The 26,520-nt window shown below is 37.2% G+C and overlaps 1 protein-coding gene across 4 annotated transcripts in view; it reads right to left on the bottom strand.

Annotated features, from left to right (window-relative positions):
* Positions 1–26,520, bottom strand: part of GLS (glutaminase) — a 52,761-nt gene that overhangs the window by 10,789 nt on the left and 15,452 nt on the right. For 3 of the 4 annotated variants that reach the window (XM_068686548.1, XM_068686547.1, XM_068686545.1), the window contains 9 exons: positions 25,603–25,766; positions 21,287–21,345; positions 13,942–13,974; positions 13,621–13,679; positions 12,387–12,453; positions 11,820–11,870; positions 9,308–9,484; positions 8,063–8,194; positions 6,432–6,524 (listed from right to left, as the gene is read on the bottom strand). In XM_068686548.1, the coding sequence (XP_068542649.1) occupies positions 6,432–6,524; positions 8,063–8,194; positions 9,308–9,484; positions 11,820–11,870; positions 12,387–12,453; positions 13,621–13,679; positions 13,942–13,974; positions 21,287–21,345; positions 25,603–25,766 (835 nt within the window). Of the gene's footprint in view, positions 1–2,451; positions 5,605–6,431; positions 6,525–8,062; positions 8,195–9,307; positions 9,485–11,819; positions 11,871–12,386; positions 12,454–13,620; positions 13,680–13,941; positions 13,975–21,286; positions 21,346–25,602; positions 25,767–26,520 lie in introns of those variants that run through there. The other variant, XM_068686546.1, reaches the window with a different exon arrangement.

Here is a 26,520-nt window from a genome sequence, read left to right as displayed (position 1 = left end):
GAGATGAGCACACACTGACCAGGAGCAGCACTGCCAGCTGCCTGTAATTCATAAGGTAGCGGTGCTACTTAGCCTGAGAAGATCTGCTCTTAGCGACCAGATACAGCACTCAGAGGGAATCTGGAAAGATATGCAGAAGACAACAACTGCCTTTTTCAAGTAAAACAGATCAGGAAAATACAGAGACAACACAACAAAAAGCTAAGTGCCAGCTAGGTAAAAAATCAGAGCAGAGCATCAGCTAAAACAGCAAGCGTTACCTTCGAACGGTTACACTCCACTACGTGTCCACTGCATAAACAAAATGTAGGGAAGTACAGCTGACTGAAACATCTCTGAGGGCAAAAATCATGCTCTAGAAGTCCTCCCTTTACCCCTTGTCCTTTGTTCAACCCCATTTCCTCATCACATCTCATGCTGAAGTGACAGCGCGTCGTTCTCCAAACACACCAACACACCTCTTCCCCTTTCTAAAACCCCGCAGTTACCTCTAACAGCCTTCCTACAGGTCATGCCTCTGCATCAGCTTCGCTGCCTGAATGATATTTTCAAGCATTTAAAGCAGTGCTGAACTTGTTGCCAGCACACTTCTGCCAGCCGAAATTTTATTTCATTGCTCGATTTAGTTACGCTGTAGCTTCGGATACAACCATTACGCAAGGCTCACTGCGCACAGAAAAAAACAACATCTGCTTATTTTGTGAGTAACTCCATTACTCTTACGGCCTGTAAAAAAAAAAATAAGTGGTAGGTATTCAGAAGTCTGCAGAAAGCATTATTAGAAGCTAATAATGAAAGATAAATTTTACCTGAAAAGCAAAGAGAAACAGGACATCTCTATTTTGTATACAATGCTCTCTCTAGAAGGGAGAAATGTTATATCAGGAACTCCTATTGGTTCTAGGCAGGTAGCTCAATAATTTAGACTGCAAACTACTCAACAGAGCAGGACTTCAGCTCCTGGAACAGAATGGGACTGAGCATTACCCATCCTTCAAAAGCATCGCATTACACACATTGAGTCATTTTCTAGAGGGGTCAAGACATATAGAACGCACAAGATATTAGCATGATTTAACAAAATAGGTAAATTAATTCAAGTTTTAGTTGACTATCTACCTGATTAAAGCTTCTTGCTATTCCTTCAACTGCAGCAGACATTTACGACATTCAAATTCCTCAGCAAAGAGGCTCCGCACCAAGATAAACCATTAGGTCTGTTAGGTCACCCTGCTGAATAAAGGCTGTTCTTTCACTGGAAAAGCTGCTTCTAAATTTCAACCTTCATTTTCCACCAGAAAACAAATATTTGAACTCAATTAAAAAAAAAAAAAAACAGTCAAATCATACAATGTTTAGGATAATATAACACTGTTGCATAAACATTATGTATGATGAAACTCAAAATTAACTACTCTGCTTGTGCATCAATGACATGTATCATGACCAAGATAAGTAATTAACAATCAAAAACTATTAAAGATCAATTAAGCAACGTATTCTTGCCCTCCCTCTGCCCTCCTCCTCCCACCCAACTCCATTCCCTTTTTATTCACCAACCCACCCACTGGTCTTCTGACAAAAAAGCACAATGAAAAACAAACTAATAGACAAAAAAACAAGTCTAGAGTAAATCATCTGTACTCCTCTCTCTATCTACTACTGCTCTGCCTTATCTTCATGACTTTTAGATAACCTCTTTTGATACACGCTGTATTATCTACAAGGAGGACACAGCTCATTTTCCAAACAAGTAACTGCAGTTTAAGAACCAAGCAACAGAAAAGCTAGATTATAACTGTGTCCCCAGCACAGGGATGTCTCTGCAGGAAGCGTCTCATCCCAGAACCATACACATTATAGACCCAACTCCTATTTAACCTCTTGAATAAATTGTCACAGGAACAAAAGCAAGCCTGAGACATGGGCTAGGTGCTTTGCCAGGAGCAGAGCTACAGCCAGCAGTTGTTCAGACCCCTCTGTCGCCACCACAAGGACATGGTTTTTGGACCAGGTTCCTCGCTTGAGTTATTACAAGCTCTATTTTTTACTTCTTAATGCTGCCTATCAACGGTTACTACTCTGGCCCCATGAACCACATTTTCCAAGCAACTCAATTCGTATCCTTAAAACCACACAAGAACACAGCATCGTGGATATCCTACTGCACCGTGACATTTTTATTAGCCAAGTCGCAGTAAGGAGGTTTTGCTACTCTGATTTTTGCTTTCAGGGTAACGGCTCAAAGAGAACAATAATTAAATCATTGTACAATATGTTTAAGAAATCTTCAGAAGGTTTTCAATGACCCATGTAACTAAATCTGCTCAGCCTATCTGGTTTTCCAGAACTTTATTGCTTTTTAGGATAGAGTGCTCCCTATTTCGCTTCAGCCTCAAAAAGGTGTTTGAGCAAATTTGTTCTCCATGGAGTGAAAAAAATACAATAAAATCAGCTTAAAATAAATTTATTAAACAATACAAAGATAAGCATGCTGGAAATCGAGATACATAAATAACATACAATGCAAATGAAAAATGGAAAACGAGACAGGTAACTTAACAACTGAGCCAAAAGGTACAACACAAATGCTAAAATAAAACTTCCAAAAGCATTTACATTTCTAATGAAATGTTAATGATGCCGACAAAGAAAAACGAACAAACAGCTAAAATGCTTGAATATCAAGAATTGCTATTACTGTAGCACAGGTGACACTAAAACCGTTGCAGACTCCCTCCTTTCATGACGAGCCCCTAGCACCACATCCTTCCAGACCCACTCACCCAACATCATCCAGGCACGGGCAAGTTGCCGTGGCAGACCAAAAGCTCTGGGCCCCGCTGCCTGCGTCGCCTGCCATCACCGAGAGCCATCTGCAGACACGTCAGGCCTGAAGGAGGCTCCCTAAATGCAGGCCAGTTGCAAAGGAATTGGTCCTAAGGAGGCGAACCCCTCCGAACCAGAGGCTGGCCGAAGTTCTGAGCCAGGCTTCAAGAGCATATATTACAGACCTGTAATAGATCATCTAAAGTGAAGACTGTGTAAGCTGTACCCTAAAGGTTCTGATTATGCATGTTGAAGATTGACTTGTCTCCTTGATTTTTATTTTTTTTTCCAATTCCGCAGACAGAACTTGTGTCTAGCACAAGCTTTGCTAAGTAATTTATATTTACAAGATTTTCGTTTGCAGGTTGTAACTCAGACGGACCAATTGCCCATCTTCATCTAAGTTTGTAGTAGTTGCAAATCCTGCATCACGCCTTCTTTTTTAATTAAATCAGTAATCAGCAACATGTAACTACTGTACATACTTCTCATTAGCAGCACGGACACATTACCTTCCCTCTTGCAATCGAGGGTATTTCAGGTAACCACAGTTCTGCAGGATCTGAATACTTGTTACGTCTCTGTAGCTACTACTTCACTGAAAAAACCTCAAACAGGTGAGAGATTTTTATAGTTCAAGACTTTGCCTTTACTTATTTCCAAGATAAGCGCTGACAAACCTAATGCCAAACATCAGTGATAAAGAATAGCTGTTATTCAGCAATTTATCACTGACATCTGCCCCTCAGACTTGCTTCTTTATTCCACTAGGACTTGAAATTCATTTTCTGTCTTGTTTTGCTTGAACATTTTAATCACAGGCTTCAAACCAAGGAAGCTCATCCTTTTTCAGTACATTGCTAGATGAAGATTATTCAGGGTTAAGTCAGAGCTTATTGCATATATTAATATTATTTAAAATGTTTATGCAAGACTAACGATACCTAAACAAAATAATTAAGAACAGCTTGCTTCCTCAGAGAACATAAACTTTGCTCCTTGATTGACAAACACGTATGTGAGACAAAAAGGGAAAGGAAAACCATAACTTTCCCCTAATGCAAAACTAACACGTGAATGCATTTTGGAGCTTTGGATAACCACAAAAGGGAGAGCAATTGGGATGGGCAGGCAGGGAGAAGGGGTGGAGCTGTTACTAAGGAATCATCCAGCATGACCTCTTAAAATCCTCAATGAGCTTTAATGTACGTAGATGAAGGAATAGCATTTATCATTATTTGGACAAGTTTGCCAGAGTTTTATAAAAAAGGACTCTGCATGAGGCACACTGGAAGGTGGAATACATCCAATTATCTGCAGGCTTATACAGGAGAAAATTTTCTAAAGATATACAATTGTTTTCTAAGACTTTTAGTATCATTCAGAATCTCAAAATAGCTACAGGGTAAATCTGTGCCCTTTGTCCAGCGCTGCCTACTGAACCTATCTGAAGCCTGCATGCACCATCTCCCTTAACCTATTCAAGACACTTGTATCAAGTGTAAATATCAAGTTACTTAAGTTAAGAGATGTAGTTTCCTGTAAGAGAATCCAAGTCCTGGTTCTCTGCAAGCTGACGGAGGTGTAAGCTTGCTAACACTTGAAAAAGGAGCAATTGGTAACTTAAAAATTTGCTCAGGTAGAAAGAAATGAGACCTCTAATCATACGTAAGAACATGCACACACATTAGCGGCTGAAAAATAAGTTAATTGTAAACAGTTTTAGTATCATCTATCAAAATGCTTTACTCTGAATACGTTTCCTGCTCACTACGCCGTTGGTTAGCACTCTAAAACTAGGATTGCTTACATTCCTCTCTAGGGTGGAGCACAGCATTATTAGTAAGGCAACTTCTGAGTCATAGCTACCAACAGGCAGCGCAGGCAGCTAGCAAGACACTCAGGATAGTTCGCTAAAAAATCCTTCTGCTACATTAGTCAACTTGCAAACAAGGCAGGTTTTTTATCCTCTTCTCTCCCAGGCCTCCCCAGCCATTATTGCTCTTTTTATTTCACTATTAGCATTAATATTGATTAAAATTCTGATAAAAAAATACATTTTCACTAGCATGGCATATCTAATGGATCCATTTCTGGTCAAAGCAATTTAGAGGTTCCTACTAAAATAAAGGACACAATAAAAACGTGACTCTGAACCTAACTCCACTTAATTTGGAGATTGTGTTTACTGTGTTCTGCTGACATTATGTTGCTTTGTATTTTAATGAAAATTCTTCTGTCTTCACATGCTGAGCCTGATCAGGGGACACATCTTAAGTTCCTGCTTAGCTCTAATATTAATTTACTTAAAATTCTCAGATATAAACAAAAATACACAGATATACACAAGACGTATATCTTTGAAAACATTCAGATTCACCTTTTTTTTAAAAAAAAAAGTAAACGTGCTTTAAGTAACTACAAAAGTCATTTAACAGTTTTGGTTTCTGTTGTGTGTGTGCTTTTTTCCTTGAACTTCGACAGCATTTTTGGTATAGCATACAGAATTTACACAAAATTTATATATAAACGAAAATACCAGGCAAACAATATTCAGGCTGAAGTTAGATCTAGAGATGCTTGAGGGTTTTTAAAATGTAGAATTTAATGGAACTAGAACCCATTCGCTTAGTTTTGCTCTCCCCGACCTTCCATTCTATACACTACGGTTCTGGAGATGTCCTCGTTTGATTCAGGTGACACTTTTTTCCATACTGTTTCTTTTAAAGCAAGTTCTTGCTGGAGATTCTCATAGTCCATTGGTCCAAAGGAATGCTAGTTGTTCAAGCAACATACATTATTTATTAGTGTATTTGAAGGAAAAAAATCCAAATCTGCAATCAATGCTAACAGAATCAAGTTTTTCAGCTCTTCACATATAGACTGTTATTTTTTGTTTTCCAGTTATAAACAATTCAAATCCAAATTGGGTATTTCTCAGATGCATGCATGCAAATATTTAGAAGCACTTCAAAAATCATTCTCCTGTATCTTCTCCTCTAAAATCTTCATGCCTTAGTTAAAGCATTAATCATATTCTCAAGCACCCTCACACTTATCTTTTGTACATGAAGCTGGATTAGATTCAGTTCTTTCCCAGAGACTGCTTATACCACTTCCTTAGTAACAGGCACTGGTCTACAGCAACCTAAGGCCTGCACTCACTGCCTGTGCAACTCGGCAAATAACGTGGTCTCAGAGATATATCACTGTGAAAAAAGACTGAACATACATCTCATGCATTGCAGCACAGAACAAAAGACTAAGCTCCCCAGCTTGTCAATTTTATTTCACTTTTATTAAAAGGCAACCATAGCAGCAACTCTTAGTGACTCACATCAGATACCATATACTTACTCTAGCGAGGGAGATGAACTTGCATGAGACAGAGTTACAAATCTAATATGAAATTCTACTACACAAAAAAAAAACTGTCATTGCGTGGTCCACCCAGGTAAGTGTCCACTAATAATGTGCATGATTGGTTTATCTGAAAACTTTGATAGAATACATGTCATTGAGCAGTTCTGCATTTAGAGAAGGACTCTCCGTATTTCATCTGATGCCTACATGCAATACTCACTAAAAAAGTTTCAACTTACCCGCTGATCACCACCTTCTCTGCGAGGATCAAGCTTTTTTGCAAAGTGTCTCAAGTTATCGTAATTATGGAAATTACACAAGGAAACCAGATCCTGCAAATATTTAAATAACTTAAGTTATTTCCTATATATGGTAGTCAAGTGCGTATGATATAATACTATTAGCACTTAGGTTCCACATCACATCGTAGAGACTTAAACCAGTAAGAGAATCTTATTCAATCAATTAGTACCAATGTCTGTAAGGCTCTTTGAACACAACACAATGATACAAGTAAGTTTTAATAACACTATTAAACTCACTTTTTAAAAAAGCAAAGAACAGACAGCAATTTGCAGAGTATCTGTGGGCTGGTCTAGTATATAAAACTCAAAAATTCCATCAAAAGTATGAAACAAGAAAATGTATGACATAATGGACCTGAATTTGGCTTGAATTTTATATTAAAATTTGTAATTGTAAAGCTTAGTTATATTAATACATTTGAAAAAAAAATAATAAACTCACGTTACTCATGTGCCATGATCATCTATCAGGTTTTAGGTCTCATTTTAACACCAGTAAGTGCAGTAATTCTTTCACCTACCATTTTTTTTAATGACTTGATAATTCAAGGTATCGAGTGCAAGACTTTCATATCAAAGGTTTAAAAATATTTAGACTAGAACAGGTAACTTCTTCATACTGTACAGCTGGATGGAAAGTTGTAATTGCTGCTCATCCCCAAACTGAAACCTTACACACTGTAAATCCCACGCTGTTGTGGATAAGCTAAGTGAAGGCTACTCATACGAGTATTTACACCCCAGGTTCTGAAGTCCATCCAAACTAGTATTGATGCAGCCTTACTGTTATTGCTAATGAGGAAAAAGAACAAAAATGTTTGCCTTCAACTTCCAATGCATTACTAAAAATCCTAAGTTTCCTATGGGACTCTAGAAAGCCTGCTCTTTCCTTGAAACTTTATTTTGTTTCCCGTTTGTCATTACTTAATGAGTATGGCAAGGTTGATTTAAGCAGAGAGTAAGAACGATGACACTTTTTTTTTTTTTTTAAATTCTCCTCTCCCACAATGAATGTTTATTTGTCATTTAAAAAACTATATAAAATCTTTGCTGTTTCTAACACTGCTGTCAGACTGTCCACAGCTCTTTCAAATCAATAGACAAAGCTAGGACTAGCTTGCCAACAACTGCACCTGATGCACGAAGATTTTGTGCATCAGGATTATTTACAAAAATAGCAATATTTCTTTGGAATTTTTTTTCCTTTTATTACAATAAGAACAGCTGCATTTCTTATCTTTTGAAAATTGATTCCTTTGTGATTGTAGAGGAAGAGAAGCCTACAGACAAAGCTCCACACCTTCTAATGCAGCATACAGAGACTGATGCATTTGTTAGGTCAAAGTATTTCTTGCATTTTTTTTTAAATGCTCACAAACTTTAAGTGCTATTTATGACTAGAATGTAAACATCTTGTCTTTTCACAGACTCTCACCCTGGGATCAGATGAAATTGCTACATATGAAAGAATGAAGAATCACTATTTAATCCAGTGAGGGCTCAGCTATACTAACTGAAGCTCAGTAAGCACCAGCTGCAGAAGAAAAAAAGGCAATGCTGCTTACATGACAAAAATGGATTCCTTTAACGCTGTTGCCCATCTTGTCCAAAGGAGGAGACCAGCACATCAAGCCCATAACGTTAGGAACAACCAGGAGAATCCCACCAGCAACTCCAGATTTTGCAGGAAGACCAACCTATAAAGTAAGCAGAGAGTCATTGTCCTCTGCATGCATGCAATCTATTTTACTGAAGATTATTACACAGCATTTGTACGAGGTAGATCTGGAAAGCACTTTTAAGCTGACAAAGCATTACTACCTCTTTCTTTTTAGGCAGACAGTAACTTGAACCACAGTTCACGGCTATCTGAGGTATGTGGTCAAAGATACTTGCTCTCAGTAACACAGAAGCCAGTGATATAGCAAAGAAGATAACCCAAATCTCTCTGTTGTAATAAAGCAATTATGACTAAGCAGTAATATATATGGTTTATCTGTCATGAAGAGTTTGCACAGTAGCATTAATACAAAGCTATATGAATATTTAATGGAAAAAGTAAACAAACAAGAAAACAGAAGAGTCTGCCCATAAAGTCATTAAACAACCCAGCTATTTACACTCCCGATAAAGTTGGTGCTTCCCCCCCTCCCAGTAGGAACTAATGTCTCCTATCCCCATATTTCAGTAAGCAGTCACTTCTTAGGTCACACAAAGCACCACAATCAATTTTACAAGTTTGCAATGGGGAAAATTGAAAATGCTAAGAAAACCACACTGAAAATACAAGTTGCAGCACACATTTAAATACCTGCATACAAGAAACGTACTGACAGACACAGAAACCTGCTACGTGTTGTGCACAGCTTCCACTTACAGTACATGAGGATGATTTATGAAACTGTCTGAGCCAAAGAAGAAAAAGCAACTGCTAGCAAAAGCTTCCTGCTATCTTCTACTCCCATACATCAGGATTCCTTCAGTTATGCTGCTTCCAGTTACATCTGCATCAGTCCCTGTTTCTCTCACGAACAGCCTTTCTTAAGGTTTAAGTATGTGTCAGGGTGAAAAGGATTCCCAAGCGTGAAGTGGGAGATCATACTCATGTACTCCAAGGTATTGTGTACAAGTAGTGCCACGGATTCCAGGAGGTATTTTCCCCATACATTGTATTTCAATTCCTAAACAATTCATATAATGCCGCCCCCAGCCACCCTGCAAAAGCAGGCAAGCAAGCCCCTGAAGACGGAATGCAACAGCACAGATCAGTCTTCCTAGTCAGCTCTAATTAATATCTGAAAACTACTTACATGGAAGGCAAACTGCCCTGAGAAGTCGTACATGCCACAGGAATGCATTAAACTCAAGGTATTCCGGACTGCTTCAGGACTCAGGACTCTTTCACCGGTGATTGGGCAAAAGCCACCATTAGCCAGAGTCGCTGCCATCACACTTGCTGACTCACAGGTTACTTCTATTGAGCAAAGCTTATGAAAAAGAAATTAACATTGTAAGAACTGGTAACTGCAGCACAATAAGGTCCACTACAGCAGGATCAACAATGTCTCTACAGAAATAGCATTTCATTAAATAACTTGCAGCATAGTATTTGTTACAGATGATGCTAGTAGCATCAATCAATATGGTCTGAAAGAAATAAAGATCCCAGTGACAGTGTTTGTAAGTCTTTTTAGTAGTTTGGGACAGCATGGGTTAGTGTCTCAGCTTGATTCCTCCCCCCACCCCCCTTATGTTGTTTTGGAAGGAAGAGGTCTGGAAAATGATCTCAGTATTCTGCATCTGCTTAAATGGCAAAGACATAAATTAACTTTTTTCAATTTTAGTTTTTTTTTTTTTTTTTTTAAAAAGTCTTAGAAGACCACTTTTTTATTGGAAAGTACATTTCAAAGCTGCAAAGCCTAGCACATACAAGTCTTAATGCCAGCACTTCCTGCTGATGCAGCCTTATCTTTACCTTTGTCTCATATATGCTTTATGATGTATTAGTGATATGACCACATGTTTGTCTCTCCCAGGATCCCTGCTTCAGTACAGACTATACATACTTTGGTGACACATCAGGAAATGTGATATGATGCCATCACCTGATGCTGCCTCATTTCTGCAGAAACCAAAAGATAAGCTGGTTTCAACCTGAAGCTGAAATGCTACTCTGAAAAGTAAACAAACTAGTGCTTGTACTTTTGATTTGCCAAACAGTCATTACATGATACTTCATGAAGTTACCTAAGCCAAGTTTTCATGGGTAGTTACTACCTGGAATTCTTATTTTCCGGCTGCCAAACTCAATACATCCTAGTCCAATCAACTGGAGTTGCAAATCAAGAGAACGTCTGAGACGCATCTAAAATAGCAACTGTGTTTTAAACATATGAAGCATTACAGAATATCACCTACTTTGAAGAAAGCGTTTCTAGGTTCTCATTTTCAGCACCTACGTTTTGTACCTTGGTTTTGCAAAATTACATAATTCTTCCTCACTTTACAAACACAATATGAAACCAAGTTCATTACTGCTTAGGAAGTTCCCAGCCACACTAGTGAGGAAGGAGCATTACAGGAGAAAAAGTAGCCTTTAAAGTATAATCTGAGTGCAGAAAAATAAGCTCTGTGCAATGAGAACATCAAATTGCCACTCAATATACATTCACCCCGTACTCAGATAATGGGAGGCAAGGGGGATTTTGTAAGGAAAAGTGACAGACCCATTAAATTAGGGCTCAAAATAAAGCCAAATTAAAACTTTATTAGAAAGCTTAGTGTTGGCCTTTCTTAACTTATGAATAGCTTTGCACTCAGAAGCATATTAGGACTTGTAGCGGGACAGAAAGCATTTTAAAATGGATGTTTAAACAGTAATTTGAAAAAAATCAGTTTGTTCTGTGATAATGGTTCAAAGTAGACTATTAGTTTGCATCTAGTTTCCAACTTAATAAGTAGTCAACAGTTTCATTTACATACACAGTTTATAAACAGTCATTCACTTTGAAGGCTGGAACAGATATATCCCAATACAAAACTCAGATAAAAATATGCATTTAAAAACAGTTCCTAACTTGCACAGGCAAGAACAAGTATCACGAATCAAAACCAGACTCCTTTTGAGAACCTTTTTTTTTTTTTTTTTAAACACTTCCCCAGGCAGACTGGCTCAGTAACACAACTTGAACTGGCTTGAGAACTACATGCAACAGTGAATTGTGATTTTTTTTCTTTTTAAGGAAAGCCTCACTGACGAAATACCTCACACTTGCCAAGTTCTTGTTTTATGACAGTTGCAAATAATTAGCTGAAGTGAGGAAAAGAACATGGGGGAAGGAAGAATGCATTTGACTAGATTCTTTGTTTTACTCAAAAGTAAGAAGTCCAAATTAAGAAAGGAGGAGATATTCATGTTATTTCATTTATGACACTGCACTTAAACTTGTAATAGGACATGCAAACGCTATTCTAGTTATGTCACAGTTCAACGTCCTCCACAGTACAATAAAGAGCAGCAACTCGAAGCAGCAGAAATATTTTAAACTCATTGAAATAACACAGGACAGGACAAGCTTCTGAACTACTCATGCTTTAAAAACATTTGCTAGTTTGTATTAACAATAAAGACACTTAAGTACATCACCTAAACAAAAGCAAGTCTGTATACATTAAGTGTACATCATTCATTTCCAAACAGTTTAACTGATGCTGACAAATGTAATTATAAGCCATTAAAACCTTTTTATGAATAAATCAGCTTCTATTGTTTATAACAGTAATCCCAAATCCATTCTAAGTCTCAATTTTAGAGTTAATTACCTGAAAATAGAAGTCTAGGATAGCAACCATATCTGTGCCTTCCGGAAAGCACTGAATGAAGGAAAAAAAAATAATAATAAATCTTCAGGTAAAGTTGCACACTGAGACAAAATTAAACCATATTCTTACCAGCATATGAAACAATAGGCAGATCTTAAACACTTATTCTAATGTAACAAGTAGAAAAAAATCACTTCTCATTGAAAAATAACAGTAATATGAAGTCAACAAAGCTAGGTATTAAAATACTTTTGGTACAGCTTTGAACAGCTTTAAATTGTTGAGTAGCAAAATGCATCTAGAATCTTATAAAATTATCTGCACAGCACAGATTATGTATTTTAGCCATGAAAATTTGTTCTATGATACAGAAATAAGGTTACAAGTATCCAATTAAAATGACACGTATTCACACCCTAAATGAGACAGTGCACTTTGAATACAATGCACATAGAATATTACAAAAAAAATTGTGTCATTCTGAACATCAGGTGAAAGAAACTAAGAATACTGATAGACTATGAAAAGCACTCAACCTTCAAAATACAATAAACAAAAGAGATCCACCTTTTTTTCTTTCAAGTAGTAGCCAATTGCAAAGTTTCTATCTCCACTCTCTCTCTCGGACTGGAACCTTGAAATAAATAAAAAGAAAGAGAGATCAAGCTTTCAGAAGTGTTGAAGTTCAGAGAAGCATGATGTAACTCAATAAAACTGCACATGAAGGACACATTTACTTCTTAACACAAACATTCTATTTACAGAACAAATTGCCATAAAAGCTCACCCCAGTACACCCTGTTGGAGTGAATTAAGTTAGAGTCAAGCTTCAACAGCTGAATGTGTATAGTACTGGTTTACCTATACCTTGCAGGTAAGAGAGAAGTGCAAGATCCTACTCTCAGAAGCACTCCTAAACAGGCAGTGGCAGGATGAAACATCTGACAATAAGCTGGAGTGAAAGGGTCATTCACTGACAACGTGAACCAAACTAGAGAGGAACTCAAGGATCACATTACAGTCATAACCAGACTGACGTCTGCACTGTTCATCGTGATGATTAAGTTAAGGATGAAACCTAAAGGAGGAATCTGTACGGATACAAAGACAGGTAATTCTCTCCTACCTGGTTATTCTATTACGTTTATACAGAAAGACAAGAGTCGCAGTGAGAGCTAGTACCTTCCATGGCAAGCACTTTGATGCAAACAACACGCAGGAAAAGCACCTGCTGCTTCTCTCCATGTGCATGCCAAGTAGCACCCCGCATGCTACTCTGCCTGGAATATCCACAATTTTTCACAATGCTGCCTCAAAAAGCTCTCAAGATTTCTGAAATGCTACATATTGAGTTAACTGGGGAAACGGGGGAATTATTTTAGAAAAGAATGTAAATAAAGCACGTAAAAAGCATGAAGAGTTCCAACTGTACAAAGTTTGCTTTCTCAACATTTGATACACAACCATTAGCGTGCACACTTCAATTTTTAATATGAATGCCCGGAAAGTTAGAGTTGCACTTACAGCTCTCAGAGCCATAGCATCACAGCACTACGACAGAATAATGACATTTCAAAGAGAAAATGAACACTTCCATGTCAGATACAGCCATAGTGATGATATCCAGAGACACGCACAACTTTATTTCTTGATAATTTTAAGCCAAAGATAGACCCTATGACATCAGGGATGAAATTACAGTTTCCATTTTAAGTAACCAAACACTGCTCTAAACTCATAGTGCCAACTGTCAGTTGAGGTATTTTTCACCTAACTTTATTAAGTATAGGAAAATACTTACGTAGCATTACTGAATCCAACATATTCATTACCAGCCATTTTATTCATGAATTGCATCACCTGTTAAAGACAGACAGAAGGGAGAAAAAAGGCATGCTAACATTTTCCAACATAAACAAAGTTGTAACTGATCAACTTCCAGCCCAGCCTTACCCTAAGACCTATCTTGCAACAACATTTCGCAAACGCAATCCAAATCACTACATGTTTAAACAACCAAACACAGATTTAAGAAGGACTAAAACTTCATATGCAGTTCTTTTGCATATTGAGACTACAATCACTCATTTTAGTTAGAAGAAAGGAATATCAGTTCACTTACGTAGTCAAATTTTTCTGCATTATTTGCTCCTTGCTGCAAGAAAAGAAAAAATAATTTACAAAAATGTTAACATAAGAAACAAATAAGTTCACTTAACATCTATAGGATTTTTATTGCATATAACTAAGGTATGAGGCTAATTAAGAATAAGGTACTACAATCATTTAATATATAAACGAAAAATTAGTGTTAAGTAAGTCTTTAACTATCATTTAAGTAAAACAATCCTTTAAGAGTTATCAAACGCCTGCATGTTGAACATGAACTTAAACTGAAAAAGGTATGCTTTATTTTAAGCGCTCTCTACTCAACTTTACATGTTTAACACAAGTAAAAGTAGTAGTTAATGCAAAAAAAAATATAAAAATAGCTACAATCAGGATAATTACAATGAAAACACTAACTTTACGTAGATTAGTAACAATAGGTAGTCTTACATTACCAATAGAGCTGAGCATAGCAAAATTCAGGCTACTGAGGCTAAAATATTTTCCATGGCTAGTGCCCATACTAAGAATTTGGACTGAAGACTTTATTTAAAGTGCTACCACTTACTATGAAAATAATTGCATTTAATCAAAAGTATCTGATTTAACAGCTGATTAATGTCCTACCTATTAAAAAGTAAACAGAAAAAAATATAATTTCACATCATACAGGACAGTACATCACTTTGCTAACAACATAAAGTAAAATATTAAACAAAATAATAAGGATGCTGGGACATTAATTCTTAGGATCAAGGGGTTGTTTGCTTTGCTCTTGTTTTTTTCCTCTGGGGAGAGGATGGGGGTGTAGGTGTGAGGGGTGTTATTTGGGGCTTTTCTTTTTATCCCTTTAAGAACAGTCTCAAATTTAGCAGCTGCCAGTTAAGGATGTATTGATTCTTTACTGTTATCTGACAGACGACCTTTCACGAATTCTTATAGCAAGATATTGAAATAAGGGGGAGAGATTTAAGAAAAAGTGCATGGTTGACTGGGGGGAGGGGGATTGAGCTAGTTTTTTGAAGTAGCCAAGTAGCATCATCTTAGGAAGTTTAAAAAACTATGGCATTACATATACAAGTGGAAACAATACATCTGCAGATGGTTTTATGACTAATTTTAGTACTAAATATACTTTATTTAGCTATAACATTCTGTTAGCAAACTATTCAAGTTTCAAAAGATGTATTCAAGTATTCAAAAACTTGCACAATGTTTAGTATGGGAACAGGGAAAAAGTGAAAAAAAATGAAGCTTTCTATCAACCAGTATTTTACTTATTAAAATGCATAAAGCCAGTCTCATTTCCCACTCTACGTGGCTTAGGGTGTTGCAGGTAATCTCTGAAGCCCATGCATCAGCTCATCTACAAGAAGATGTGCAGTCATACACGTACGATCACTAGCTGCAAGGAACACCAGACTGTTTTGACAGAACTACACAGCCGTGGTTACTTTACAATTAAAAGCTAATAACCTTAAAGTCAATAATCTCTAGCTATTTCATAATAAGATTAAAAAAAATATGCTACATTTCATCAAAATGTTCCTGTATAATACCAGAACACAAGCCTTAAAAATTTAACTCCAAATCTGTTCAATGAAAAATAATTAAAAGAAGAAATTACCAACTTCATTGAACTGTTGCAGTTGTCAAAATATTCCATAGATCCTAATGCTGTAAAATATGTAACAACATTTAAACCACAAAAACCTTTTCAAACCTTTCAAATGCACAATGAACATCTTTTCTGGGAAAGTGGGTCAGCATTAGTTATGGGATGCTGCATTGATAATCGTATGGTTAGACATAATAAATTGAAACAAGTTCTTTGGTTAAAAAAAAGAAAGAGGGAGAAAGGGATCATGCTTTCTGCAAAAATATAAATACATTATACTTCACTTTTTTTTTGCCCAGTTGAAAAAAATTCCTTGCCCTTCAACGAAAAAATGGCTTTTCTAGCAGTATATAAAGTTGGTGGGCAAAAGACCCGATGCAAACTTGTTCCATATCAACTTCTTATTAAAAAAGGTTTAACAGTTGCATCTACTCTCATATTTTTGGGAAGAAAATCTGTATACTAACTCAGACGATGCCTTTTTAAGTCATTGATGCTCTACACACTTCCACAGGTACTTTACACCAAAAGAAGAGCATTGTTACAGAAAGTAGACTGCTCATAATACCTAAAACATTTGCCTGAGTAATCGTATGACCAAGACTTCAGTAGGGATTTAACATAAGGCATAACTAACACAGTAAACATTGCTTCCATTCACAGGACTCAAAAAGCATGGCATTAGTTTCCCTGTTTCAGCCCCTTACAGATGTACGCCTCCCTCCTTCTAAACATCTGGAGACAAAGACAATGCATGTTTTACAATAAAAAGCTAAGTGTAGATATAAAATCTTAACAGAATACTGAGCAACTTTTCTGTAATAATTTAAACAAATATAAAGACACAAAAAAACCTTCTGTTCCTGCAAGTGCTTCTTATTTTTAGCTTGATTGTATAAGCTTATGAGGCTGGGAGCACCTGGACAATACCTTTTGCTTTTCATTTTCTCATCAGCTCTGATGCAATTGCCCTGTCCAGGACATTGAGCATTCCATGCACTAACTGCACAAACACTTACTGCATTGCCAGGGACATATGCTCATATACACACTGACTGTACACATGCTTGTGTGTATACACATATGGAAAAACATCTCTAAATGAATACAAAATGAAACTGAAAATGTTAAGATTGAAGCAGTTTGAGAGACAGAAGATTCAAACTTGCAAAAGACAATTTGGTAAACCCTCAAAACCACAGTGGAAGTCTATCAAATTTGATTTTTTTTTTAAACTTTCATTTTTTGACTGTGACAGGTTCTTAGCGATCTTCCTCTTATTTAGAGAAGGCATTTCTATTATTTGTATTTCTACTGGAAAAATACAAAGCAATTGCTTAAGTTGCATGCCTATATGTACAGAGAGACACATGGATACCTACCAGAGCTTGCAACAACAAAATTAGGCAATAATTATTAGAAAAGTGGTTGCTGTTAGCCACTTCTCACTGATCAAAATATCATATTTATACAATTAGATCACAGAAGCTCTTACCATGTGTCTCTTGTTAAATTATTTTTCCAGTTTTGAATCCAAGCCAAACTAATAAGAATATCTGGATCACGAGACTTAAAAGAGAAGATGATTATTAATAAAAATAAATGTCTAGAACTTTTAAAGGTACTTAACGCTATATTGTGAGGAAAGCACAGAGGAAAGGAGTCCTAACTATGTTACAGGGCAAGGAAAGAATTTTTGCATTAACTGCCACATACTGCTCTACCAGGTGTTCTAGGCCAAGTAACATGTAACACATTTGAGTTGTAATAAAAAGCAGAGACTGATGTGAATGGATGTTCTACTCCAAGTTAGTTACTACAAGACAATGAAAAAACCAGGAAGAGAGGAAACTTCTCCCAAATAAATACAAGTATCTCACGATGAGGATCACAATGCCAACACACCTTTTTAAGTCGTGTGCATGTACACGTACACGTTGGGCTAACTGGAGCAAGAAGCAAACAGCAGCTAAGCTAAACCTGTACTATTTATTTTAACTATAAAATTGAGAAACATGCATCTTTTTCCCCTCAAGGGTTCAATAAGATTGTGTAAGCTTCCTACTAACCGCACCCTGGCAGCAAACAGACCCCCAGAGCAGCTGGGCAGGTTTTTACATCGCTCAGGCTTACTGGTGTATTCCGAATGCTCTGAAGTATGAATCACAGAATCACGCTCTGCTTTTTATGCTTAAGCGAAGCTTTACTAGTTAAGATTTTTTTCAGGGTCAACAAAACCAGCATTTTCATCTTCACCTATACCAAACTTTCTTGCAGAGGCTGTGAACACTGCTGTGCCCCCGAGCACATCTAAGTGCCCCTCACATTAGTTCATCAGCACAGAGTGCTCCACTGAGCCTTGGCATCTGTCTTCCCTGGCCATGTAAACAGATCCTGCACGAACTTGTCAACACTCAGGGGATTTATATACACCACCATCACCCAAACCTTTGCTGCTACCCTCAGAAAGCTTTCATCTACGGACACAATCTTGGCACTTAACAATAAAAAGTTACTTAAGATGCCTCGCAATTCCTTGCACAGCCACACGCCTCCTTCTACGTGTCTCACCCTGAGCCTTTCCTCTCCATCTCAGCTGCACTGCTACACTGCTGCCCCGCTGCCAGCCATGGCTAAGTGGACACGCCACCACTCGTCTTCTGGACATGATGCACTTTGAGGACTGAGTTTCAAGTTTCAGAAAGAACAAGAGACCAAAGCATTAAAACTCCCATCTACGCTGAAGGTAATAAAGACTTCCCAGTCACTGTGATTTGCAGAGAGCTAGGTGGTCACAGAGCACCCGTCTGTGCTACGTCTGTCCAGCAGCTGCATCCTCTTGTTTCAGGCACCTGTACTTCCTTGGAGACCTGCAAGATTTTATCATTTGATTCTAATATCATTTCTTCACATCAACTCGTGTAATTGCCACTACTGTTCTCTTTTGATAAGTTGTATCGTTACAACAATTGTTACAACAATTTTGAAGTAATTGGTGACTAGTAATAAAGGCAAATGGCTGTACAGTAACAAACACGCAAAAGGGTTCTCAGGGCTTTTTAAAATTTTAATTAAAAATCAGCCCACGGTATTGCCTCTTGCTAAAGGATTTTTATGCTAAATATGTGCTTTAAACAGTCTGTGGAGTGCAATGCAGGTATGGTTAGAATAGATCCATCGGTTAAGGCACCAAAGTCTCAATGCACAGCAGGAAAATCATATAAGCAGGTAAAAGTAAATCATTACTCATGCCTAAGCTAAATAAATATAAAACTTGATATGCAGGTTTTTTGCAGCTTTTTTTTTGTGTGTGTGTGTGTGTTTTTTTGGTTTTTTTTTACTATTATGAATAGCAAGTACTAAACTTTACAGTTTAGGTCTGTGCTGTCTCTGTTCTAAGGTGTGAACACCTAATTCTTACTGCAGTCAAAACTGGATTCAGGACCCTAAGAACTGTTTCTCCCCCCTAAAGCACTGAAACATTGCATATTCTGACAAAAAAAAAAAAAGGATTACTCCAAGCTTCATCTCTTATCCACAAATAATCATCACTGATGTCAGATTTTAAGGGCAGTTACGTACAAAATCATGCATGCTAACAGCTGCTGAGTCCTGCACAGTGTAACGGGTGTAGGTTTTGCAAGACTTCTTTTATCAGTTTCTCAGAAAGAGATAAAATAGCAAATGTATCTCAAAGGAGGTAACAGCATTCTGAACACTGAAATACAGCAACAGTCTCTCCATAGCTATCAGCATGCTATCATTAGATAAACCTGGCATACAGGATAAATTCAACCATGTTTAATGAACCTTTAATTTTCTTGGACTCCCCAAGCCAAACAGAGTCCATATATGCAAGTAACATCTTAAACGAAATAGAAGGAATTCAGAGGAACTGAGGACAGAACAAAAGGTTAATGCAGCCATCTTTTCCAGGAAAAAAGGGTAAGTCAGATTAGATCCAATACAAACTTGAATTTCTTAACTCACTGTATAGTTAGGAGGAATGTTGCTAACTTGCAGATTGTAAGGAAGTCATTTCACAAACCGTGAGATAGCTGTAAATAAATAGCTGTATTTTTCCACAAAAAAATATAGCTATTCATTTCCGTAGCCCTCTATGTAGTTTTCCTCAGGATGGTATGTTTAGTTTGGTTAGTTATTCAAATGATAAATGGTATCTTAGTGAAAGTATTACATGGATATCTACATTGTAATCATAGTGAAAACAAATAATGAAGTGATAAGTGTGATATGCGTCCATTAGACGTGCAGTTACCACATGCAAAGACATCGGTGCAGTGCAATACTCTTCATAAGAACATTACAGAAAAAAGAAAAAAACACAAAGCCCACCCTGCAAAAACAACCCCCCCAACCTGCTAACAAATATCACAATTACATGCAGTAAACAAAACCGTTTTGTCTATTTACAAGTAAACCATTTATCAAGAACTATGTGCCTTCTGCAAGAGGCACATGCTCGTGTTTTGCCTTATGACCAATTGGACATGTTCTAGTACATCTAACATTTTGACAAGTGTGTAAAGTCAGATTTTAAAATTCACTATTATCCAAGTGAATTTCAATGCTCAGTCAACCTTTAAAAAATATTAAACGCGAGTAAATTTACCTGTCATACTTAAGGCCATTTTCTTTCACCTACAGCTATTAAAGATAAATGTCTTTAAGCAGGAGTTCTTACACCTTCTTTAAATATAAAATAACAGAAAAATCATGATCTAAGTAATTTTAAAATCAACAATTTGGAAAGAAGAGGTAGGAAACACACTGTAGCTAATGAACTGTGAAACATAATCAAGACAAAGGCTGTAAACAAGATTTTCAGATCTCTCAGTAACAGCATTAAGTTTCCTACTTCAGAACTCGGGGGGACCGACACGTTCCCCAGAACTCTAAGCAGGAATCCTGAATTCTACAAATATTTTTCGCATCAGTGGCTATGAAAACAAAAGGCAGAAAAAAACAAGTAAAGTAGCTGGTAAACTTTAGCATTACATGAAATTTCCACCATTTACAACTTCAAGAGATGCATAGTTATTCTAATGACAAAGAAAACACTGCTTTCCAGGAGTCGCAACATCATGGGCTAAAGATGCTAAGTCTTTATTCAGCTTCCAGTTTACTCAGCAAAATAGAGGCAACAGTTTCTAAACACATTTGAGAAAGCACATTTAACATCCTGAACGAAACTACGTCCCAAAAGTTCAATGTCATTCAGTCGTGCAGTATGTTTGTTAATAGTAGACAAATTTAGAATTAAGACTGAGGTGGGAATATAACTACATTGCTCATACAAATTACAGGATCTTCTATTTCTTCTGCACAGCAAGAAATACTATTGTAAGTTTATGCTATATAAGCATCAGACATTCAGAAACATATTTGAGTGCTACAAAGTATATTTGTGAGGACATAGTCTTAACATTGAATACCAGGCAATTCTCTCAAGAGTATATAAATTGTTACACAGTTAAAGAAAGAAACAAAATAAACTAAAAACACTACTAATAAAGTTTTTATTCTGCACTGTTACTTCTTTGAAGAACTGTTAGTCTAATACTGCCTTTGTTTGGGAGTGTTACTACTTAGAAAACACTACAGCTGGTCTACCTGCTAATCCTGCCATCCAATATTCCAACACATGCAACAAAAACATATGATACTTTTCTACATTCTATTAAAATATTCTTAGAGAAACTAGAAGTTAATTTTTTACCTTGATTAAAGATGTGATGACAATTGCTCCAGCATTCACCATAGGGTTATGAGGCCTGTCTGTGAAATAAAAGTTTTCAATTACAAATCTATCCCAGGACACAACTGTCAATCATAAACAGGTGTTTCAGTGAAAAACAATAAATATGAAATATATGACTTGAAACAATGATGATAGAATATAGTCCTGAACTATATAATCCTAAATTGTAACACTAAAACTATTGTAAGTTTTTTGTAATTCTGAGCAAAGCACTTTAAAGCTTAGCACACGCTCAGCCTAACGCTCCTTAACAACCCAGTAAAAGAATCAGACTGGCAATGTCTTTTCTTGAAAATTTTGAATCCTCTGCATTGATCCAAGATTTGATAAACGCAACATCTGCAAGCAAAACAACCCCCAAGGGACTTTCCAATTTTTCTCCAACTTACCAAGTCTGAGTAATTTAAAATGTTCAACAGTTACTTAAAAAAAAAAAATCCCAATTCTTGAATTTCCTTATTGCTGTACTTAAGCACAAAAACTTGGTTCTTTTCAAGAAACAGAGGTTTCTATTGGCTTCTTGTGAAACACAAACATCACTTTACTCATCCTCACCAAGATTTAACATTTTACGGTTAGCTTACACCTGCTATGCTTACATCTTTTTATCACTAATCTCCATATCAACAGGATTTCTGCATTCCCACTGGAAGAATCACCACTTAAAAAAAAAATCCTTATCAGTTGTCTACTTTTCTTAACGAGTAGTTTTCATTCATCACCATCTACCTCCTACAGATTTCCTTCCTTTTTTTAAACTAATACGTCTGCTGTACCATTTAACTAGGATGTTGCTCTTTAAGGGTTCTAGTGTCTGAAAGAGTCAGTTTTCACTACTTCGATACTGCAACAGGTTTAAATTCTTTCTTTTATTTGCTTTATCTCCAAATTTGGAAAAAAAATCAATTAGAAATATGAAGCATTCACTTTTGTTAATACACACTAACGGAGCTTGGTAATTGCTTCCTAGAGATCAATCCAATACACTGCATGTACACACACATACTGTTTTCCCACAAAATTTACACTGGGTCAGGGTCAATGGCACTTGGCCATCCCTGACTATCAGAATAATCTCCAAAAAATAATCAAGGTCGTTTTAGTATTTTTCTGAAGTCAGTATAAAAAGATTTTTTTTTCCCCAAACAAGTAAGTTATTCTATTAGTGAAAGGTCAAGACCATTAACTTAGTCCAAAAAACGTGAAGCTCCCCTAAGATATAAACTTAGCCTATGTCCTGTTTCTGAAACCGTCTGGGCCAATCTCCAGGTCTGCAATCAACCTGTGAATTGTCCTCATTTTCATTCACCCGATTGTATTTGAGATCTGCATACACCACGCATCCTGTTCTACTCCTATCAGTAATACCAGTGACCTGGGTCAAAAATATTTGCCTTTTGATTAAAACCGCATTTGAGAAGGAAAAACATGTCGTTTCAATAGCTTCCGAGCTCCGTCCCATTAGGGACCAAAAAGTTCTTCAATCCTCACTTGCGTTGCAGCGTGTCACTGAATGGCACTGAGCTTTTTGGTCTCAGGGTTCAGATACTGCGTTAGCTTTTACCAAAGCCACGCACAGGTCTCTTTCTAAAGCAGCAGCAACTACTGATCTCCCTCTCAGTGGATGCAACCAGCAAAGGGACTGCACGCTGTACAATGAGAAGGAACGAAGGCTGCTAGGGTAATTGCAACAGTGCGCCAAAGAGGTGAGCAGACTCATCTGCTTATCTTCAGAAAGAGATAGCGAACTGGCACACACCACTAAACACACACACTAATCAAATAAAGGCAATGATTTGCTTAGACTGAAAAAACATCTGTTACACTGCTTCCCTGCAAGTCTCTTGCCTTGTATCATCTCATTAGACTTCAGAGTAAATTCATCTTCTTACCCTTAATGAAAAGGGCAAGTGATAATAAGCATTCAATTCCAACTGGGATGCCCTAAGCCCAGCTCTGAGTCATTTGCCTCGTGCATGAACAACCCACCTCCTGGCCTCTGAACAGGACGCGGGCTGTTCTGAGATACAGCTCTGCTTTTGCTGCGGGAAGGAGCTACTTGTCCACAAGACCCATCAGCGCAGGGAATGAAAACCGATTTCACAGGTGTTTCTCCCTCTTTGAGAAGAAGGGATGTGTTTTTTATACCTCCGACTGCCTGGCGCCCAGGACTGCTCCAGCAGCCTGCCAGGCCGTCACACCACGTGTGACCCAGACCTTTCCCTCGGCAGCTCAGGTTACTCCGCTTCTCCTGACCTTGCTGGCCCACCGCTGGCCTCACTTGCACGGCTCTGCCTCGCAGTCGTTGAGCACAGAAAGCAGAAGTTGCCACACGGGCACCAAACAGACATTTTAATGCACACTACAGTTCATCACAACAGCTTCCTTCTGAAAGAGACACCAGCAGGCGCTTGTCTAACACAAAAGCAAGGTAACCAAAGAGATGCAGTACCTCCCTATTTCAGTAACCTTCAATATATTAAAAAAAAAAAAAAAAAAAAAGCTTCAGACAGATCTAAGCAGTTTCCAAATAGCTGCAGATCACTTTATAAAATCCTGACTACAAACATGAAATCCCACCATATCAGAGTAAATAGGAAGCAAATGGATCAAATGAATACCTTCTGTATTTTCAGATCCAGTTCAGGTTACGTTAAACCTACCACTCTGATAACCAAGCTTCAGACAACACTTGATGTTTACTTGTAAATTGCAATCCTTTCTTCCCTCTGTCTCTTTCACTTCCAGAAGCACAACTTCCCTTCCTCTCCCTGTGACTGACTTCTGCTTTCTGTTTAAGGCCTGTAGAGAACCAGCTGTAAGAGCCTCTCATCCAGCACGTCTTCTCCTGTCCGTTGTCCCAGCCACACAGCCACAGACTTTATTAAAAATTGCATCGTGTGCATGAGTCCTCTCTATTCACTTCATCGGTCAAACTCTCACTAGAGCCAATTCTCTTGTTACACAACAGTCCAATGCTGCTGAAGCCTAACAGTAATATAACAAGTCTAGCAATTCACCTTCTCTCATAATTTAATTTAAGAAGTGTAATAAAAAGCAAAGTAAAGCTACTAGATTTTGTCATTCTATTAAGATGAAGAACAGAAAAACTTAATAGGATTAAGTCTTTTTTTTTTTTTTTTTTTTTTAATATTAAAGCTTTCTTAGGACATAAAAGGCAGTCTTCTTCATACTGTATGACACTATTTGAGAACTATTAGGAAAGTCAGAACAAGGCCAACAAGCCTGAATTCCCTCTTGGGAAGTGCTAATGAAATACTACCGTGAATATCACTAACATGCTAAAAAGAAGAAATGAACTGTCAAAATTTATCTGATGCACAAGGTTGGGAAAAGGGATTTCAAGGTATGTCTAAATATAATTATGCATTATAATTTCTGAATATCTGTATTAATATTTGCAATGAAAGTCAGAATTCAATACAGTCCTTGACAAAAATATCTAGGTCTTAGGCTATTAATCAAATATTAATTGGAGTACCATGGCAACAGAAACATTGGCTGTGCTTTTAGTGGCAGATCTGCTAGAAGCAGCGTTTGTGTTTCAGAGATAACATCCAGCACTTCCTCTAAGGCTACATGAGTCATCTTTCTCAGATTTTCACCATAATGTCTTCCAAAACTGCATTTTTGTGCCTGATTACTAATACAATATAAAAAAGAAATCTACGTAAGCACTATACAAGAAATTCCTACTAAAGCATCCCTGTCACAAGAAAAAATATAAATATATATATTATTTTGAATCACTAGCCAAATTCCACTTAGAATATTCCATGGGAGGGTGTGCTCACTTTCACTTCTGGAAACTGGCCAGCACTAGCATTTGGCACCAGCACCTGCTTCTCACAGCACTGAGAAGGCAAGCGGTATACAGATTTCTTTTAAATCTATTTAGATCTTTGATTTTTTCCACCACCATTTTACAGAAGGCATAAAGGCGTGTTTGAAGAACACTTGCTATCAACTCAACTAAATGCAAGCACGATTATAAGCATACATTTCAAATACCTTCATTATCAAAATCCTTTTTTTTCCAAACAGCTAGATAGATATTAGCCAACTGGCCGAATTCAGCATATTTTACTAGCATTTTGTATTAGGCAAAATTGAGTGAAACATTTGGAGACAGTATCCCCTGGTAAGACCTAAGAGGATAGAGTGAAATGAAAAGACTGAGAAAGATGGGTAGCTTGTTTTTATAATTTTCTGAAATTGAGTATTTGCGTTATTAAATGTTATGTAACTCTTACCATCTTCATTCAGGAACAATTTGTTGAATCTTAATCCACTAGGCTCTTTACCGACATATCTGTGCACGTACTCTGTGCCAAGATCGTTAACAGCAATAGCATATTTCAAAGGCTTTACACAGGACTGAAGACAAAAAGGAACTTTGGTATCTCCAACTGAATGCCTGAGAAAAACACAGATGAAGACGCTTAAAATCTCCCGTTTGCTATCTGTGGCAAGTGCAATATGAAATGCTTCATTTATTCTTCAACATAACAGGACCGGTAACAGGAACAGCCCCCAAGAAACAGATTATTATGTAAACTACATCCTAAAAAGCAGAACAAAAAAAGGTTTGGGTTTTAACAATTGCCTCCATAAACTGAACACGGCAAAGTCACTTGTTGGCCATCATTACAGATATAGCAAAATAAAAGCAAATTAAGAAATGGGTTTGTACCAGAGCAAAAGTCACCTCAGAACTCTAGTACCACATTTATTCAGTAGAGTACAGTCAATCTGAATATAGTCCCTGTACATGTTGATGGATATCAGAACAAAGATGAGAGCCAAATCAGTTTTTGAATTCAAGGGCAGAAGTCGAATGGCTGGACACATATTCCCTTTGATACTGGCACGGGTATTTTACTGCAATCATGAAATACCATCTTTTGGAAAGTTTACTTTCAACACCTAATTCAGACTGCTCAGAAGAATGACTTCAACAAGCAGCATAAGCCCCTTTTAGAACAAAAGGCTCCCAGACACCGCTTGTCTGATGTCAAAATCAGAAGTGCACTTGCTTCTTTTCTTTGCAGAAAACTTGAGAAGCGTTCAAAGAAATTCACAGAAACATTTTGGCATTGCAAAATCTAACATTAGTCAATACTAAACATTATAAAAGCTACTACTATAAAAGCTGCCATTAGCATATGTTG

This window comes from Anas acuta, chromosome 6, assembly GCF_963932015.1.
Source record: "Anas acuta chromosome 6, bAnaAcu1.1, whole genome shotgun sequence".
Lineage (NCBI taxonomy): Eukaryota > Metazoa > Chordata > Aves > Anseriformes > Anatidae > Anas > Anas acuta.
This window is presented reverse-complemented; position numbering and strand designations above follow the sequence as displayed.